This window comes from Urocampus carinirostris, chromosome 4 (genome assembly GCF_059441175.1).
Source record: "Urocampus carinirostris isolate Australia breed hairy pipefish chromosome 4, RoL_Ucar_1.0, whole genome shotgun sequence".
Classification (NCBI taxonomy): Eukaryota; Metazoa; Chordata; class Actinopteri; order Syngnathiformes; family Syngnathidae; genus Urocampus; species Urocampus carinirostris.
The window spans coordinates 8,979,941-9,000,079 of NC_142352.1; the positions used below are offsets into that span (position 1 = coordinate 8,979,941).

General features: G+C 42.0%; 1 protein-coding gene across 2 annotated transcripts in view; it reads right to left on the bottom strand.

Moving 5' to 3' along the window:
• luzp2 (leucine zipper protein 2) overlaps positions 1-20,139 on the bottom strand; it is a 317,514-nt gene that overhangs the window by 33,230 nt on the left and 264,145 nt on the right. For both annotated transcript variants that reach the window (XM_088333594.1, XM_088333593.1), the window contains exons 8-9: positions 14,839-14,913; positions 10,934-11,101 (exon numbers count right to left, since the gene is read on the bottom strand). In XM_088333594.1, coding sequence (XP_088189720.1) covers positions 10,934-11,101; positions 14,839-14,913 — 243 coding nt within the window. The remainder of the gene's footprint in view (positions 1-10,933; positions 11,102-14,838; positions 14,914-20,139) is intronic.

Consider the following 20,139-nt stretch of genomic DNA (forward strand, 5'->3'; position numbering starts at 1 on the left):
CTGTACTTATCCTCTTGGTGTGTCAAATGCGGAAGTGACTCTGAAGTAGGCTTATGGATCATAAACATATTTGGAACATGGTATTTACTTTGCAAAGGGATGGATTATCAAAAACACACAATACAGTACTAACAACATAATGACTGCCAATACAGAACAGATTAGTTTCCCTTGTGAAGGTTATACTGCTTCTTCTGTTTTTCTAATTAGCTAATACAAACTATGTATTGAGCTTCATCATAATTATATTGTCAAACCCAAGTATGTGTTCTCCTTGATTTAATGTACCGTATTTTCCGCACTATAAGGCGCACCTAAAAGCCTTTATTCTTTTCAAAAGCTGACCATGCGCCTTATAATGCAGTGCGCCTTATATATGGATCAATATTAAGTCGCAAAGTCTTGCAACTAAAGCAAGCAGCCGCCGACTAGATTTTCCCCCGAAGGCGAAGTCGTCCACGGTGTATGCTGGGATTTATATACCGGCGTTTCATTTCCTAACCAATGTGTCAATCATCATTTGAATCAGTCACTATTGGCTAAAGTTATTCGGAGGTAAAGGGGGCGTATCATTTTTATCATTTACAGGCTCGCATAGGCTAAAGGGGCGAAACAAAGCCTGCAATTGGCCGAAAAAGATGAATGTGAATCACACGTTGGGTTGCACTACGGCATAGAGAAAACATGTTTTACTATTCTGTATTTGTAAATATTTTACTCTCCTGGATTGACTACACTCACGGTTGTAAGAAGAGCATGGTTACGTATCATTATTGAACGTGAAGGCTGCAAGAGAACTTAGGTGGGCTATGCGGATTTATATTTTCCCGGTATCTTGTTTTAGAACGATCTTGATGTTTCTGTGATGAGTCTATTTTTAAACTAAATTCAATTTAAAGTGTTTATTGTCATATGCACAGTAAAGAACCCCGTTTTCCTGCACGATAAAATTCTTACTTTGCTGTTCACACAGTTGCCAGCAAAAAAATAAAATGGAAACTAAAAAATGTTTGTTTGGTGACATCGTACGGACACCGCATCCGCACGTGTCTACGACACGTATTTGCTTCTTTGCAAGCTTTCGGAATGTTAAGGGGGTAATACGTTTGACTGAACTATCTGACTCTCTTGTCGATGTTCCCATTGTAGCGCCTTATAATCCGGTGCGCCTTATGTATGGAAAATATAGGACCAAAAACTATTTTTTTGGGTCGCGTCCTATAACCCGGTGCACCTTATAATGCGGAAAATACGGTAGTTCAGAACAATACACATTAATTATGAGAACATGGAGCAGTATGGATACAAGGTGTGATCCTTTGTCTCTCTCGTCATATCCTCCAAATATGTTATGATTGCTGATTCGGGGCACCTGCGAATGCCCTGTTGGCGCCAACAGTCTTCCAAAAGGAAGCTGTCAGACCGTCCTGCGAACCTATGCTTTTGCTAGGCAAGCACGGTAACCTCCGACAATCTCTTGTTCTGTTTTCTCCTGCCTGTTACCTGTTGCCGACCAGTTTCTGCCCTGCTCTTCCGTCCCGGCCATCGACCTGTTTTGCCTTTTTTTCCTGCCTGATACTTGTTGCCGACCTTTTTTTCTGGACTCGTTACCGCCCTTGCTCCCCTGTCCCGGCTATCAACCAGCTTTCCAGCCACCCACGACTATCCCTGCTCGACACGGAAGTGCCACTACCGCGTTCCCGCCATCAGCTACCCGTGTCCGACGATCATCAGATCGTGGAAGCAAGCACTGCTCTCTTTTTTTTCAATAAAACTGAGTTAAACGAACGCCATTAGGTCCTGTCTCTGCCTTGTGACACCGAGCCCCCATCAAATACTGGGGATTTGCCCCCCTTAATCACAGGAATAGTGAAAAGTATCGTCACACGAGAATTGTGTAGATCTAAAGGGAATATTTTGAGGTCAAGCGGTCGTGGGGGGTTTGTCAGGGTTTGCAGATAATAAACTGGGCGTTTGAGGCAGTGTGTTACATTAAAAGCAAGGATACCTCCCCATTAAAGAAATAGCAAAGTAAAAATCAAATGTCTGCGTTTCTAGCCAATCAGGGTGGAGAATGGTCAACTTAATGCCCATACGCCATGATACATGGATTAGATTGTAAATAAACTATAAAGATGTAAATTGGGGCAGCACGGCAGCGCAGTGGTTAGCGCTTGTGCGGCACAGTTCATGTCATGGGAACCTGTCGTGGGTTCAAATCCAGCTCCAGACTTCCTGTGCGGAGTTTGTATGTTCTCCCCGTGCTTGCGTGGGTTTCCTCCGGGCACTCCGGTTTCCTCCCACATTCCAAAAACATGCATTTCAGGTGAATTGGCCGGTCTAAATTGTCCCTAGGTGTGAATGAGCGAATGAGTTGTCTGTCCCTGTGTGCCCTGCGATTGGCTGGCAACCAGTTCAGGGTGTCCCCTGCCCACTGCCCGGAGATGGCTGGGATGGGCTCCAGCCCCCCCCCGCAACCCTAATGAGGATAAGCGGTACAGCTAATGAGATGAGATGAGATGTAAATCGCTAAGAACTATCACTGCAGTTCAAGGAATCCCTACATCAAGAACTACAACGCAGACACGCGTTATTGATTTATTTGGTAAGTTTGTACTATTAATTAATTAATTATTCTTGGCACATGGATCTAGATGACATAACAGTAATAACCAGAGTGTGTTGCACTGTTTTGGCCCGGAGTTGCCCAGGGGATATTGCACAAAAGTGCAATGAAATAATCCAGGCTAACTGATTATGAGCAGCTTGAACTAGTCTGGTTGGCACATTTGGGCTTAATTGGATGCACGTTTCTCAATTCCAATTTGAGTTATGTTTTTCTTTTTTTTTACTTTCGGTTTTATTTCATTGGCATTGCATAAAGAACCCGCTTCTGTCTCATTGAAAAGGGAACATCTGAACGGGAATCATGCCTCTTCAAGTCTTTGCATCACTTTTCAGAAGCTAAACTAGCAATATTCCTCAAAGCTCTGATGGCCATTTGACAAGCATTCTTGATTGGCATAGCAATATATTTACTACATGAATGACTGTTGCAATTATTCAGTCGACGGAGTTACAATACAACATGCATGTATAGTTTTACTGCAGGATAGTTAAATTACTGCAACACATCAAGAAAGTCCATGTATATGCTTTAAAACCCATTCATTTGTACACGATACACAGGTTCTGCATTCTGTTTGGATAAACAGTGACCCCGTCCTTCTACTGCCTATGTCTGGGGATAATCTTAGCCTGGTATTAGCATGTTCAGGAGCAGGCTAGCTCTAGAGAATACATCACGGTAACAGAGCCAAGCTAAATTTAACCTGCTTATGTGCAACCGACTTGAGGCCTAACTCAGCAAAGTTGGTAAACATATCAATATGTTTTGGGGTTGTACAGTATACCAGAACATATCTCTTCTATACGCTTCTCACCTTTTAACCGGTTACCCATTTTCATCCCTGGTATGCACCTTCTTCTCGCTACCGAATTCTTTGTAAGTGTCAATGACTCACAAGTGTTGAAATGGATGTAAGTATTAAGCACTGATATGAGTCTGTTTTCTGATTTCACTGCACTGGTTTCTCCAGATGTGTTTTAGTCTGGCAATTGCAGCTGGAATTGAGCTATTCTCGCCATGATTTCTGGTCCTGACCTGTCTTCTGATACGACAGCTTCAAAATACATTACTGAAGTGTGCTGACAGGTGGTTGATGATGATGTATGTGGTGATACCTTGGGGGTTGTTGTCATTTATTTTATTTTTTTGTGCCGTTTTCCACCCAATACGGTGTTGATGATTTATTCAGGGGATTGACCAGATCCTGGTGTTCCGGTTCTTTACCTGCCAGTCCGGCAATATCATCACTAAAACAGAGGTTGGTGATGTTATGTCCCCAAATGCTGACTGTGCCTTCATCTAGGACCTGGGCTTTGGTCATGATCCCGTCCAGGAGCATGTTGAATAAAGTTGGAGAGAGAATGCAGCTTTGCCTCATACTGACTGTAAAATAAAGCCACTCTCAGTGATGAATTAACATTTTTATGGATGATGAATTTATGTTTTGGAATGCAGTAATCCCTTGTTGTATCACGGTTTACGTATTGCTGTTTTGCTATTTCGCGGATTTTCATTTTGTGTTGGGTTCTGCATTCTGTTAAACAGTGACCCCGTCCGTTTCTGTCTCCATATCAAAGATGTATGCGCATGTCTTTTCAAACCTCCAGTTTCTCTTAAATCCACCTTGCCTAATTTTACCTCTAATGTACATGTTTTTCATCCATCCATCCATGCATTATCTGCACTGCTTATCCTCAGTAGAGTTGCGAGGGTGCTGGAGTCCATCCCAGCTGTCTTCAGGCAGTGGGCAGGGGACACCCTGAACTGGTTGCCAGCCAGTCGCAGGGCACACAGGGACAGACAATTCGCTCGCTCATTCACACCTTGGGGACCATTTGGACCGGCCAATTAACCTGCATGTTTTTAGAAAGTGGGAGGAAACCGGAGTGCCCGTAAGAAACACAGGCACAGGGAGAACATGCAAACTCCACAAAGGGACTCTCTGAAAGCTGGACATGAACCCTGAACCTCTGCACTGTGGGGCTGCGTTCTAAACACCCACCCGCCCGGGCAATAACTGCCCAGAAAAAAACCCACGCAGGCACAGGGAGAACATGCAAACTCCACACGGGGAGGCTATGATAGTTGGCCTTGAACCCTGAACCTCTGCACCGTGGGGCTAAGCGCTAACCACCCAACCGCCGTGCCACCCTCTATATATCTCATCCAATTCATCGATTGATCAAAAGTCACCAAGAGATCATTTAAATATTCAACAAGTTGGATACTATCTATCACCTGATTTCAAGCGTTGGCATTTTTTACACAAACTCGTTTTTGCAAGTATTCAGCATTTTGACCATGTGTTCATTTAGTTCCATACCTATAGCATACATCTGCATTGCACCAAAAGCCATCCATCACATCGCAATTCTTACATGTATTTTCGCTGTTCCAAGCAACCGTGTCAAGCCCAATCAAGGATCGCATTCGTTGCGATTGTCCGAAAAGCAGAAACTGCCGTCACTTTAAAATCTTCTGGTCGACCTCATCCGCCATGATTCTGGTGAGCAATTCTGTTTTTCAAGAGGCTTTTCTCTCTTCCAAAGAGTCGCAATTTGCTCCGCGTCTCTTCAGTGGCCGCCTCGGAGATTTGGCATGCAACAATGCATTTTTTTTTTATTTCTTTCCCTTATCACGTCAGACTTTAACTATTGCTCAAATGTTAGGGACAGAGTAAAAAACACGATTTTGCTACTGACACTTGTCTGCTCCCAATTGAACCCTTAAAACAGAAGGATCCCCATACCTGTCAACCTCCAGGGCTCCATGCCCTTAGAACAGGGGTGTCAAACTCATTTTAACTCTGGGGCCACACGATAGAACAAACATTCTGTTGGGGGGCCGGACCAGTAGATTAAAGAGAAAGAAAAAGAGAGATAAAGAAATAAGAGAAAGGGGGGGGATAAAGAAAGAGAGAGAGGGTGAGAGCCTGAGAAACAAAAGAGATAAAAAGAGAAGTCATGAGAGAGGGGGAAAGAAAGGGAGAGGAAGAAAGAAATCTAAAGAGAAATAGAAAGACCGAAGGAGAGAAAAGAGAAAAGAAAGCGCAAAGAGTAGGAAGAGAGAAAGAGAAAAGAGAGAAAAGGAAATTAGAGCAAAATAAGTTAAAAAGACAGAGAGAGAAAGAGACAAAGAGCAACAAAGGAAGAGAAAAAGAGAGACACAGAGTGAACGAGACAGAGAGTGGGAGAAAAGGAGTGGAGAAAGAGAGAGAGAGAGAGAGAGGAATAAATAAAAGTGCAGTGTCTTTGTGAGAAGCACCATTCTTTAGCAACATCAAGTTGACATATTTCAACCTGCAGCTTGTTTTTATCTTGTGCTTCTCTGAGTGTTGTCTCGCGGGCCGGATTCAATCCCTTAGCGGGCCTGATCTGGCCCGCGGGCCGCCAGTTTGACACCTGTGCCTTAGAAGATGTTGTATTTTCCCTTACAAAATACAAAATAATCGTACACCATATTTTTTTTTCAAACGTGTTCATTTATGTAGTTTAACATGTTATATTGTACATGTGTTTTATTATATCATATATATTGTTAATCATCATTGTGTTGTGAGATCCTGAGTTGCTCGACATGAATGAGGTTTATTGTAAAAAAAGTTCCGAAATGAAGTCGCTTGCACATTCACTGTAGAAGGAAAAAATACATACAAATATAATTAAGTAGAATAATACATTTTCTTATTCAAATTATTGATTCATTTTCTGGATTAAATTAGTGTTGGTAATATATTGATTCAAGGGATAACCACAGACCTGTCTTTTTTTCATTTTCTCCTTTTATACTTCCTTTTTTTCTTAACTTCTTTATACAACATAATAATTCGTAATATAATGCATCAAAGCAAGTGAGCCGTTAGAGCCGTCTCTATTGAGTTGAGCCGAAAAAGCCGGTTCTCTAAAGAGACGGACTTCCTTTCACTACACAACTCGATCTCGTTTGACTTGATTGATTTGCCGTTTGGTGATAGTCGGTGTATACCGGATGGTACCCATAATTGACAAATTTGTGGTTTTCCGTACAGATTTTCTCATAATACATGATACACGTACTTTGTGCGGCTAAAACGTACAAGTTGACAGGTATGGATCCCATACTTGGATGCATTTTGCATATGCGAGTATTTCAATTTTTTTTTTTTCAGAATAAAAGCGAAATAATATACAAGGTCCCTGTTTTTAAGCACTATATTTGATATTTAGTTTCGTAGTTATTGAGTAGGATTTTTGTTGTATTTCTGTAGAAGTATTCTTGAGTGGACACACACAGTGACAATGGGTATAATAATGTTGGCACCAAAAAAGTTAACCACTTTTGGGGGCCCCCTAGTGGTTGTGGGGCCCCAAGTAGCGGCTTTTAGCCATTAGTTGTTTCTGAGCTCAAAAATCTACGTGGAGGCCTTCACAAAAAATCCTGAAGGCCGTGTTTTGTAACATCAGTGTCTAATCAGTCTCCAATCAGTGTGTCGTTTACAAACAAAATCTATATATTAATAATAAAAGATTAAAGAGATAACCACAATCATGTCTTTTTTCATTTCCTCCTTTTTTACTTCCTTTTTTTCTTAACTTAATTATACAAGATAATAACTAGTAATATAATACATCAAAGCAAGTGAGCCGTTTGAGAGCCGTCTCTCTTTAATGAGTTGAGCCAAAAAAGCCGGTTCTCTAAAGAGACGGACTTCCTTTCACTACACAACTCGAACTCGTTTGACTTGATTGATTTGCCTTTTCGTGATAGTCGGTGTATACCGGATGGTACCCATAATTAACAAATTTGCGTTTTTCCGTACAGATTTTCTTGTACATCGTACACGTCTTACAATACATAATAAACATACTTTGTACGGAAAAAACGTACAAGTTGACAGGTACGGATCCCATACTTAGATGCATTTTTGCAGCCCTTTTGTGCTCATCACAAAAAAAAAAGAAGGTTGATGCACTCCTGCTTCTTTTGTTCCCATTAGAAACAGTTGCACTCCAATCACAAGGGAGGATACTGGCTCTATTATCTCCATTATCTCCTTGAAACGCTGTACACTTTGACTGTCCGTCTGATGAATCGCAGTCGGCCCCTGCTGTAAAGATTACTGAGGTGCTCCATTTGTCCACTCTGTCTGCTTTTATGGAGGTGCGCATCATTTTGTGGAAATCCCTGGCAAATTGTTTGAAAATGATTGGCTCCCAACAGAACATGATCATGTCGTGTTCATGGAGGAGGAGAATGGACCTCAACTATGTTGCCGTGTGTTTTTGTGTACATGATTCAGTGACAGCAATTTTACAGTCAACCTAGATAATAATTGGTGAAAATGTAGTGTAGATTTGATAATGTTGGATTTTAATGGATAAGTAATTTTATTGAACATTTTCAAATTATTTGTGTGGTGTAAATGAAATGAATACAAAATATGTCATGAAGCAGAACAGGATCAGGACCCAAACTCGCGACATTACTCACACAAGCCTTTTATTTTACGGGAAATGGGGAGTCATGCACATTAGGCAGCAGTCTGGCGTGAATTGATAGGAAGCAAGAGCCCGAGTTGATATCGGACAGGACTGGACAGACGGGATAGATAATGAAACAGGATAACAAATATAAACAGGACAAACTAGACGGGAACGAAAACTGGAGAGAATAATAAACGGGACAAAAATAGACGGAAACCGATATTAAACCAGATAAAAATAAACGGGGACAATACCGGACAGGAAATACCAACAGGAAAACTGGACCAAGTCAGAACCCAAGTCTTGCGGGGCCTAGGTTCGTTGACGGGCTAACAAAGGAAGCAAGAGAGCGCTGAGCTTGGACAGAAATAGACAGAAGGCCAATCTGTCAACGACCCGCAGCTGGCGCCACACGGGCGGGGCCAATTGGGTGCTATGGCAACTGTGACCAAATATTGCGAATGCAGCTATTATTTTATGTATGCGATTCTGTCCTGTCCCAAATTAATCTTGGAAATCCTTGGGTTTTACTGTAAAATTTAACACAACAAAATATAGAAGTATACATTGCTCTGGATTATACATGGAACAACTTGTGCGACTTATAGTCAAGGCAATAAAGTAATTGTGTGTTCATAAAATATTATGCTATTGACTGTTTCTAAATATTTTATCTAACTTAAAATATTTGTTTATTGTGCTTTAAGGCCCGGTCACACAGCCTTTTGCGTCTGTATCGCGGGTAATATTTTGCGTTTTTTTGCCCGTGGTTGCCCGTGGTAGAAAATGCGCAAAATTGGCCAACCCGCTGTTCATCCGTGGTATGCCCGCAAAACAGACACCGGCGACTGTTCCGCTTCCTCATCGCATCAGTTCCACGTCATTTCCGCGTGTGGACCACGGGTATAAAAGCTGCCGAGCCGGGCTGTAGAAATCATAACCGCTCAAGACACAGTCCCGTGATGATCAAGATTTCAAGCTATGGCACCGAAGAAGCCAATATGTTATTATTGTATTAGTTTTTCATTTGTATTTTATTATCTTGAAAAGAAATGTCAAGAAATAAAAATGGATTAAGACGAGGTCACCACGCTCACATGTTCACCCCCTTGACGTCTCGAGCACAACTGACGTGTGCTCGGCAAATCGCGCTGTATATACGCGGAGAAAGGCGTTTGACCGTCACACGCGGTACACACGCTAATTCACGTGATACAGGCGCAGAACAAACGTGCTATGACCGTGCTCCACCCGCGATTACCCGCTAAAATTTCACGTCCTACTCGCGTGTAACCACGTCTTGGCCATGGCCGTAGCACGTCCTAGCACGTTCGTACCGCGTCATTACCTCGTGTGTACCACGTGTGCCGCCAGCGGTTACCCGTGGTCTAAAGTTTTGAGCAGCGCAAAACTTTTTCGCGCGGCCGACAGCGTGTGAATTTCTTACCGCGTGTAGAGCACGGCTGTATCTCGTCTGTATCGCGATCTCAAAGCGTCCAACAGTGTCTGCTTCACGGGCAGAAATTTCTGGCCGTGATTCAGCCGTGTGACCGGGCCTTTAGAAGAGCAACGTTTTTGGTTTGGAATTGAAAATCAAACGTTTTGAAAATAAAATTGTGACCGTTGGTTTGTCAAGTAAGCCTTTTTTTTCAAATGAATGTACATCGGTCAGACCCCTTGTGTGGGTGACCAATTGAAAAGGTGAAAATGCAATATTCAGATATATAAAGTACAGTATTGAATAAGCATGCCATTTTGTGGTCTCAATTAATGTATTTTTGGGGGGGATTAAGAAAACGACACGTGATGAGCCAAACAAGTATGAATTTACATTATTCATACACAGTGATACCAGTGATGCGCCATCAAGGCCTTCTCTGCTGGCCTAAAAAAGATCTGAATCATGTGATCTGATTTGTATGTTTTCCATCAATACTTTGTGAATAATTACAAATTGTCATTCAGCTCCCTTTCATTGCTACCTCTGGTTGTCCTACTTCCAGAGGTGTGCTTTTAAGTTTGAACCACTAGTTGGTTCTAGGCACAGAAATCTACCTGGAGGCCTTCACAAAAAAAATCTGATGGCCGTGTACCGTAACAGTGTCTGAGTAGTGATGTGTCGGTTGCGAACGAACGGACTTCATGAGCCAGCTTTTGGAAGTGAAGTGAAATTTCATATTTTATCTGTTAGGACTTGGTTGGCCAGCAAGCTGCATCAGCTCGGGAGCAGGTAACGCACACTGCCTGAGAAAAAAAAGGGGGGATGCAAAGAGTCTATATCCGCGCGGCACGTAGACCCTGTCTTTAGTAACAGAATCTGAGTTTAACAAGAATGTACTGCGTAAAAAGAGACAGTGAAGAACAATGATGGTGGGATAATTAAAAACAGTCAGCAAGAAAGTAGCTCTCCCCAACCCAAACTTAATGATTGACATTTTAATCTATTTTTAGCTAAGTCTATTCTGAACTATTGCATACGATGTGGCTGCTCCACGGATAAAGCATGTTGGATTTAAAAGAAAGCAATCATCCCTTGTGAGTTTCAAAGCAGTAGAAAAATCCAGAAGTGGTCGCTAGGCTGCAACTATAAACCGGTAAGTTTTCTTATCACTCTGACTTTCCCCCAAAAAGTTTGGCCATCAATTCCCTGGGACGGCAATACATTTTTTACTTTGTTACACACAGTGGCATTCTTCAGGACACATTCTGCTAGTTCAAGGACGGCTGAAGATCCCTATTCAGGAAACGTGCAGTAAAATATGGATGGCGCGAATTTGACAACACGAGTGCTTCTTTCTCCTAGACATTAAATCAGGTGGCAGTGAGTGAGATCGTGACTTACCTTAGCATGAGGTTGTTGAAAGGTGATTCTGGAACTGTTGATGAGTGATGCGTATCTATACAAGTGGGACAGGGAAGTGGCGAATCTGTGGCTGCTGCTGGGCTGGTTGTGCAAGACGGCTGAGAAGCAGATGTGGACCGTGTCCTTCAGTGCCTTCAGCTGAGAGTCCTGTCCCCAAACCAGAAAAAGTTTTAAATACTAGTCGTTTTTTCATGGTTCTGTTCCGCTGTATAGCATTAATGATCATCATTTAGGGGCGGCAGTAGCTCAGGAGGTAGAGCGCTCGTCTTGGGATCAAGGGATCCCAGTTCGAATCCCGGCTTGTCCGTGTTACATGTCGAAGTGTCCTTGGGTAAGACACTCAACCCCTAATACCCCCAATAAGCAGGTTAGCGTCTTACATGGCTGCAATACAAGGCCGCTATTGGGAAATGTGAAGCATACTGTAAAGCGCTTTGGGAAGTCGTTGACTTGAAAAACGCTATTGTCGTGATTGCTAACTAGAGTCACCTGGCACTATCACGTGGACGTGCTCTGATTGGTTTATGTTCCCTTTTAAGCACGCTACGCCGAGACCTCTTCGTCTGAGGATGACGTTTGTTCCCTGTATGACTCTCCTGATTACCTGTTCCGTCTTGATCTGTTTACCTGATTCTGCCTGCCTCCGATCCGACCTGCTTCCGTCCCACGCTACGATCTCTTCTCCAGTCCCGGTAAACTTGACCTGGTAGACTTCCGCTCCCCGATTGGCTACGTGTTCCGAAGCTACTTTCCCGGCGCCGCTGCTGACGTCCGACGGCCATCGCGTCTCCCGCTCGCCCTGTACGCTTCCCTAAATAAAGAACTGTAACGAACGCTCTGGGGTTTCCTGTTCTGTTCTGGTCCCTCTGACAGCTATAGAAATGCAGATCATTTCATTTCATCATGATTTGCATGTTGTTACTGAACATAAGGATCTGGGTGTCACTCTTACTTCAGACCTAAAGTTTATCACGCATATCGCCAAAATTACCAACAAAACCAATAACGTAGCATCAAACATTTACAGACATTTTTACAACAAGAACCCAACATTCTTAGTTCGAATGTTTTGCGTGTAGAATATAATGGCGTTGTGTGGAACCCCTTACTTACTCAAAGATATCAACCTACTGGAAGGAGTTCACCGTCGGTATACGAAGCGGATACCTGGGTTGCACAATTTGTCATATCCGGAAAGACTACAAAGACTGAACTTGGACTTTTTGGAGCTCCGCAGAATTCGATTTGATTTAATTTTTGTGTTCAAAGTACTACATGGAATGATCAATGTGCCCTTTGATCAATTTTTTGGAGTTCTGTCGTGCTGATGGTTTACGTGGCCACAGATATAAGTTACAGGTGCCTAGACCTACCAGCAACTTGCATGGAAACTTAAAAAATTGGATTTTTTTGCCTGACCGGGTTGTTAGTACAAATTCGGTGCAAACTTTTTAAGCAAAGGTTGGCAGAGATAGATTTTTCAAATTTTCTTAGGGGAGGGGGCGTAAGGTGATCAAATTTGGCCATGCTCACTCTCAGCATTTGTTTTATGTCATGTTTTGATTCATGCATCTAACAATACTTTCAATATCTCAGTAGCCTAGATGGTAGGGTGCCCGCTTTGAGACTGGGAGGTCGCTGGTTCGCGCCTCGGCCGAGTCATACTTAAGACTTATAACATTGGTAAAATGGCGGCGCCCTCTGTTGGCTGCGGCTGCATCGGCTCGCTACAACGGGTCAGGTGTATCGACATTTCGTTCTGTGTACATTGTTACAAAGAATGACAATACAAAGGAAATTATTATTATTATTATTATTATTAATAAACATTACATTACTATTATTGTTCTTAGCATGCATCAGGGGTGGGCGGATCGATACAAATATCGATATTATAAATACTAAACTCACTTGGATAGCACTGATACTAATGACATGGTATTAATACTTCATCTCTCCACGAATTTTTTTAATTTGTAAAAAGTGCAATCCTTCTCCCTCTCACCCAGCGCCCTCGGCAACTCTCTAAACTTATGCATCTTTGTCTGACTGACAGGCACACTTTTAGCACCTCTCCCTACCTGGCTTGCTGCCACATTTTGCTTGCCAGGAAAAAGAGAGAGACAAATATAGGCTCAAAACCTTAGCAGAAGATAAATATGACTGGTAGACAAAAAGTAAAGTGTGGTGTGGATATTTTTTCAACTCTGCCTTTTCCAGCAGCTGCCCTATTGTTTTATTGTCTGCTCCTATCTTCGGTGTTTTTTCTTCCCGTTTTGACAACTACACTATGGATTACTTCTATCCTATGGACATGGGTTTTAACGCACAAGAAATGCGTGTATTCAAGGAATTTCAACTCCTTGCCCTGAAAAATTCTCGTGCCGGCGTGATGAAGGGGCCTATCGTGGAGGAAAAGCCGGAGCTAGCGAAGCGGCTAGCGGCGTTATAAGTCTTCGGTACCATCCGTAATCATGGTAAATGCGAACTCACGACCAAATAAGATCATCGAGTGCTGGTGGAAAACATCAAAGCGCACAGGGAGCGCAGTTGCTATGTTTTGCGGAACGTTTAGCATTCCGGACGCTAACGTGTAGCCACCCGGAGCTACCCGGAGCAATCCGGCTTCAACGCCGCTAAACAGAGACACGAAAGCCGGGGGGAATCGGAGAGGAGGCGGACTTGCTAACACGAGGTGGTGTATCCCTGGATTTTCACAAAGAAAAGTTTTCCATCTGCCGCAGGGATGTCGAATTTTTGGACTGGCGTGACGTCATCCACTTCGCTACAAGCACCCCTAGGGCATCATGTTCATCTGTTATTAAACAACGGGGTAGACTGCTGGAAGTGTGAATTTCCCTACCGGGATGAATAAAGTATCTATCTATCTATCTATCTATCTATATTCCGTACACACATCCAACCAACCAAAAATGAAACTGTACATATTACTGATTCTGAACGAAACCCTGTAATTAATTCATTGTCAATGGCATTAGAGCCAAAATGTTAGATTGCTGATTTTGTGGTTTTACTCCTTGACTTTGCTCTGTTACAGTTGTTGTAGACGTATTATAATCTTTATACTGTTAAAGGTTTTAAGATGGTATTATTTCCACTAGGGCTAGTTTCAAAATATTGTGCAATGAGAGGTATAGATACGATGTTGACATTGTTGTATTTGAGTTGTATTGCTGCTTTTATTTGACTCATTTGTTTTTTGTTCTGTTAGTAATGATATAAATATTTACTGTTGTTTTTTAAACTGTTAAAGTTTGAATTACATTTATCCATCCATTATCCATTATCTACACCACTTATCCTCAGTAGGGTCACGGGGTGCTGGAGCCCATCCCAGGCATCCTCGGGCAGTGGGCAGGGGACACCCTGAACTGATTGCCAGCCAATTGCAGGGCACACGGGGACAGACAATTCGCTCGCTCATCACACCTAGGGACAATTTGGACCGGCCCATTAACCTGACATGCATGTTTTTTGAATGTGGGAGGAAACCGGAGTGCCCGGAGGAAACCCACACAAGCACAGGGAGAACATGCAAACTCCGCACAGGAAGGCTGTTAGCTGGATTTGATCCCATGACCTCAGAAGTCTGCCGCGGACCCGCTAACCACTCAATTGCATTTATTCAATAAAAAATGAAACCTTTTTAGTGCATCAAATAATGTGCTGTGTTGACCGTATATACATAACCAACTTAAGGGGGACGGTTCAATTATTTATTGATTATGACATTTTTAAGCAAAAAGTATCCGTATTGATCGATACTACACTGTGTTTGCATGGATCAGATCTGTATGGCCCAACAATAGATGGTAAAAGGGTTTCTTTAGGATTTACTACAGATCCAAAGCAGAAACACTCACCTTGTCAAGGGCAGTCTTCTCTAATTCTTCCTTGGCTGCGGTTAACTTGTGTTCCAAATCCATCAGCTGCTGTCCCTTGAAAAAAAACAATGTTGTAAGTCTTAGGTATGACCTGGCCGAGGCTCGAACCAGCAACCTCCTAGGCTTAATTAAATTTAATAAGAATATAACTGCATCCATGTTTTAGCTGGTTTATTTAGCTGTTTTCTAATTTGGACAACATTTTATTTCAATGAATAAAAAATAAAAGTATGATTTGAAAATAGAAACTAAAAAGGCAAAATATGCATTAATAAAGAGTAATACCATAATTTTATATTTTGGCATATCATTTCATTCAAGTTTTTTTTAGTGTTTATGTCCTAACCTTACTCACATTATTATATATAAGAATATATGTGTACGAATAATAAATACAACATATAAAAATAAACATTAAATATGGAGATTAAAAAAGGATAAAGCTCAGATTACTTTACCAGTCATGAATTTTGGTAGATTTTTATGAATTGATTCAACAGTCTTCAGTTTTTCTGTTTTTTTCTAACTACAACAATAATATAATTAATTGCAAAAATTACATCTATCCATCTACCCTGGTCATATCCCTCGATATGGGTGACCGACAGCAAGACGAACACATACCAAAAAATACCAAAAACACACACAAAATTATTGTGGACCATGGCCAACCCAAATGCCCAAACTCCCAAACAAGTTAAGCACCTCGGCACCCAAGTTGGTCATGCTTTCGTCCCTCCAGATGAAACAGGACACAAGAGAGCGGCCATGTCACTTGGGTCAGGGTGACACAACACACTCTTCTGTTCAACAGATTTCACTGGTTTACCCCTGCCGCATCATACGGGTGCCATGCTCATCCCTGAAAACGCGTCCAACATCCCACAATCCTTTCAGAACAAGACTTTGGCGGCCCGCCACTGTCACGACATGCAAGAATACAAGAAAAGTGATTTTGCAGCATTTACATATACATTTTTAGAATAGCTGAAAAATAAGATTGGTAAAAATCTAGAGCGATTCGTTAATGAATGTTTAGTATATTATATGTAATATAAATTAATCTATTCTAAACATTTTTATGAATCACATTTTTTGTGTGTGTGTGTGTGTGTGTGTGTAAGTCTTATCGGCACCGAAACGACTTTTCGTAGAAATTTACTCAATTCTACTTAAGGACTCCGCTAGTGTCTTAAGCTATATTTCGTGTCAAGGCACCCCCAATAAATACCAACACAATCAATAAACATCTGCTTTCCAGTGATCTGCTCTCGTGGTCAAATCGGGTATGCTGCTTCTGACTAATGATCACTCCAAGCAGCCCAAATCCAATCTTTGATCCATTTTGTTTGAGAATATATACCTACACTGTATACAATAGATTACGTTATTCTGTTTTAGTTGTATAAACAATCTTATTTTTATGAGTTTGCTGTGGACCCAAATGCAATAAGAAGCAAGGTGCTCAAAACTGTTGGCGTTTAATGACAAACTCATCCAAAGAATAAGACATGGTCAGAAACAATAAAAAATGAAACAAAAACACCTTTCAGGATGGAGTATAAAAAAACCATGCATGGACTTGCTCCCTCGTGTCTTTCAGATTTAATTTCCCCCTATTTTCCGGTCTGGAGCCTTCGCTCTGAAAACGCTGGTCTACAAGTGATCCCAAGAGTCAAGAAGAGATCCGCAGGTTCTCCATTCGGGCCCCGGTGCTGTGGAATGCTCTTCCCCCTGAGATTTGATCTGCAACCTCAGTGGAAATATTTAAATCTAAGCTTAAAGCACACTTCTATTCCATAGCATATGAATAACCTATATTTCATGTTGACAATATCTGTGTATTTGTGTATTATTTTCCCTCATGTAGGTTTTAGATCAGGGGATGGTGTCATAATAGTCAGCGGGTTGCAATAATCTGTGGTCTGTGCAGCCCTTTGAGACTCTTTGTGATTAAGGGCTATACAAATAAACATGACTTGACTTGAAAAAGATAATGGTGAAAAATGAAAATTACCCGACACTGGTTGACGTCCAAAATGTCCTTATGAAGGGTTAGGCTAATTAGGGACGGATGTGCGTTGATTGGACATACCTGTCCCAATTCCAAACCGATTAGGCGCATTCATACCCTAACTGAGCTTCCCTCTTAAGGGCCAAATACCAGACAACCCAAAATAAAAAAAAATGATGACAGAGGCTGCAGCAACAGTATGGCTGCAGGTCCTTGCTCTTCTCACAGTCTGGGCAGGGACCCAAAGCGGCCGGTGCCCTTCTCCCATTCGGGGCAGGGAGCTGAAGATGCCAGGGCCCTCATTGCAGCTGGAACAGGGAGCCGAAGCGTCTGGGAACTTTCCATTCCACCAGGGACTTTCTTCACAGCCATGGCAGGGAGCCGAAGCGACCGGGGACTCTTCTCACTGGGGCAGAAGCCAAGGTATCGGGGCCCTCCCCGCAGCCGGGGCAGGGAGCCGAAATCGTAGGTGACTCTCCGTGGTGCCAGGGCAGGGAGCCTAAGTGGCCGGGGACTGTTCTCTCAGGGCGGTGCTTTCTACTGGGTCCTTTTATGCTCGGGTGATAATGTTATGGATTTTTTGGTGGCCCCAATTGCAGCATGCAGGGAACAGGGCTAGGTGCTCAAAAATGATGATGTTTCATAACAAATAGTCAAAAACAACAATAAAACGTTCTGAAACAAAAAAAAACTTCAGAATAGGTGATGGTGGGAATATAAAATTACCCGTCCAAAATGTCCTTATGAAGAGTCAAGCAAATTAGGGAAAGGTATAAGATGATTGGACATACAGTGGAACCTCGGTTTTCGAACGCCTCTCAGTTCGACCAAAGATTTCGAGAAATTCTTGCTTTGCTGTTCGGTCAAAAATTCGGAGTTCGAACGCCGGTAATGCGTGAGTGCCTACGCTAGAGTGCGATGCTGAGTGGCGTACGGGTGTAGATCGTGTATATCGCCCCCACCCCTCGTGACCAACTGTTATCACGTGCGTAGTTGCCTCTTTTTGCTTTCGCTTTTAATATCGGTGAACGGAGTGTTTTAGCCCCTAACTATGCCTCCGAAGAAGGTCGGTGCAATCAGGACAGGTGAAAAAAGAAAAGTTGTTTGCACAACTATTGCCTTAAAGACATAATAGCTAAATATAAAAGAGGCGTGCGAGTTTCCGATCTTGCTAGGGAATACAGCATGCGCCTTCTGCTGACCACCACAAAGGTAAGAAATCCTATTCATAATTCTTTTCTTTAGCTTTTTTTATTTTTGCACGTTCATGTTAGCGTAATCTTTCGTACGGAAGATTACGATAACGCGAACGTACGATTAGCCTGGGTTAGCTTTATGATTCGAGGTAAACATCCAGGGTGTTGGAACGCGGCCCAAAATTCATAGTGTTGGAACGGAGCTCCCTTTCCAATGAAGCGCTAGCCACTTGTGGTGCTAAATGACTTGTAAACGAACTGATTTTTTTTATTCTTACACGTTCATGTTAGCGCAATCTTTCGTACGGAAGATTGCGATAACACGAACGTACGATTAGCCTGGGTTAGCTTCATGTTTACGTTAAACATTCATGGTAAACATTCAGGGTGTTGGAACGGATTAAAACGATTTACATTATTTTTAATAGGAAAAATGATTTCGGTGATTGAACAAATCGGTTCTTAAACAGGGTTTTGGAACGGATTATGGTCGAGAACCGAGGTTCCACTGTACCTGCCCCAATTACAAACAGATTGAAGCCCTCTGGTGGATGGAGTTGCACTAAACGCTTTTTTTTTTTCAGTGTTTATTTCCTTATTTTCAAAACATTCTAAGACTTTCAAAAAGTGATCAAAACAATGATGACACTCCAAATGGTTCAAGTACAGCTTCAGTTTTACTTATGGTGTACCTTTAGACTTTCAGGTAAAAATACCAGCTGCCCTGCAAAGGGTTAAATAGGTAATCCAAATAAATATAACAAATCAATATCAACAATCCGATTCACTGAGTATTTTAGGCCATAAAATTATAATTTGATATGAAGGAGATTTATGACCTACTTGAAAACTTTTTTCTTGGAGAACAAAACAATGTGATGGGCTTGATCAACAGTTCTTAAGGGGCAGCCTAACCCATTAAGACGTTTTGCCCGTATGAAAAAAAATAACATGGTTCACTTCTAAAATATTGCCAGTCCTGTGAGCACAAAGAGGAAGCCAGAACTCTGTGGAAGCAGGCTCAGGGAACAGCCGACCAACAAAATTAACATAGCCGAGTCTAGCTAAGTAGGAAAACACAAAAACATACTAATAAGTCTGTGTCAGTGTGGAAAGGGCAAGGCAATAAACAAAACTCTGGAACTCACTCCGCCTCAGACACAAACGTTTTCAACTCTTTCTCTGTTAAGTGCTAAAACTGGAACTGAAACTTTTCTATTAACATGAATTTGGAAGTTTTGAAACAACATAAACCAGTGATATAGTATTTTACGATATTTGACACGAATTGTCAACACGCAGTGTGTTAGAAGGATGCCTCTCGTCATAATAGACTGGTGACGAAAGCAGGCTCTGTTGTGTGCACAGAGCTGGACAGCCTGACAACTGTAGCTGAGAGACGGGCACTGAACAAACTGCGGTCAATCATGGACAATTCATTACATCCACTACACAGCACCATCTCCAAAGAGAGCAGATTCAGCGACAAATTGCTGTCAAAGTCTTGTTCCACAGTCAGACTGACAAGATCATTTTTTCTTCATGCCATGAGGCTCTTTAACTCCACCCGGGGAGTAAAAGCCCACATTAAACCCCACCCCCACATTTACATACTACCCTATCTCTATTACAGTGTGTATTTTCCGCAGCACTATTTAAATACTTGTACTTGGTATTTTTGTATTTTATATCTTTTATGACTGTAAATTCCGGACTCTAAGCCGTTACTTTTTTCCCTAACTTTAAACCCTGCGGCTTATTCAGTGATGCGGCCAATTTATGTAATTTTTCTAACGGCCGCTAGCTGCGCTCGAGTGTTGCTACCATTAACTGCCCTGTCAAAGCTATATTATTATTATTAAAGCTTGGAAAACTCTCTCAGTGTACCGTCTTTCTTTGTAAATATGTGTAACCCATGTATAATATGTATTTGCAACTTTATATTTTTGTAATGTATTTTTTTAGACACTTATTCAGATATGTTTTGCACGTGTGAACGAAAAATGAGGGGCTGAACAAACGCGGGGTGCCGAGTTTAAGTGGGGACCGCTAAAGATGAGGGACAGACAA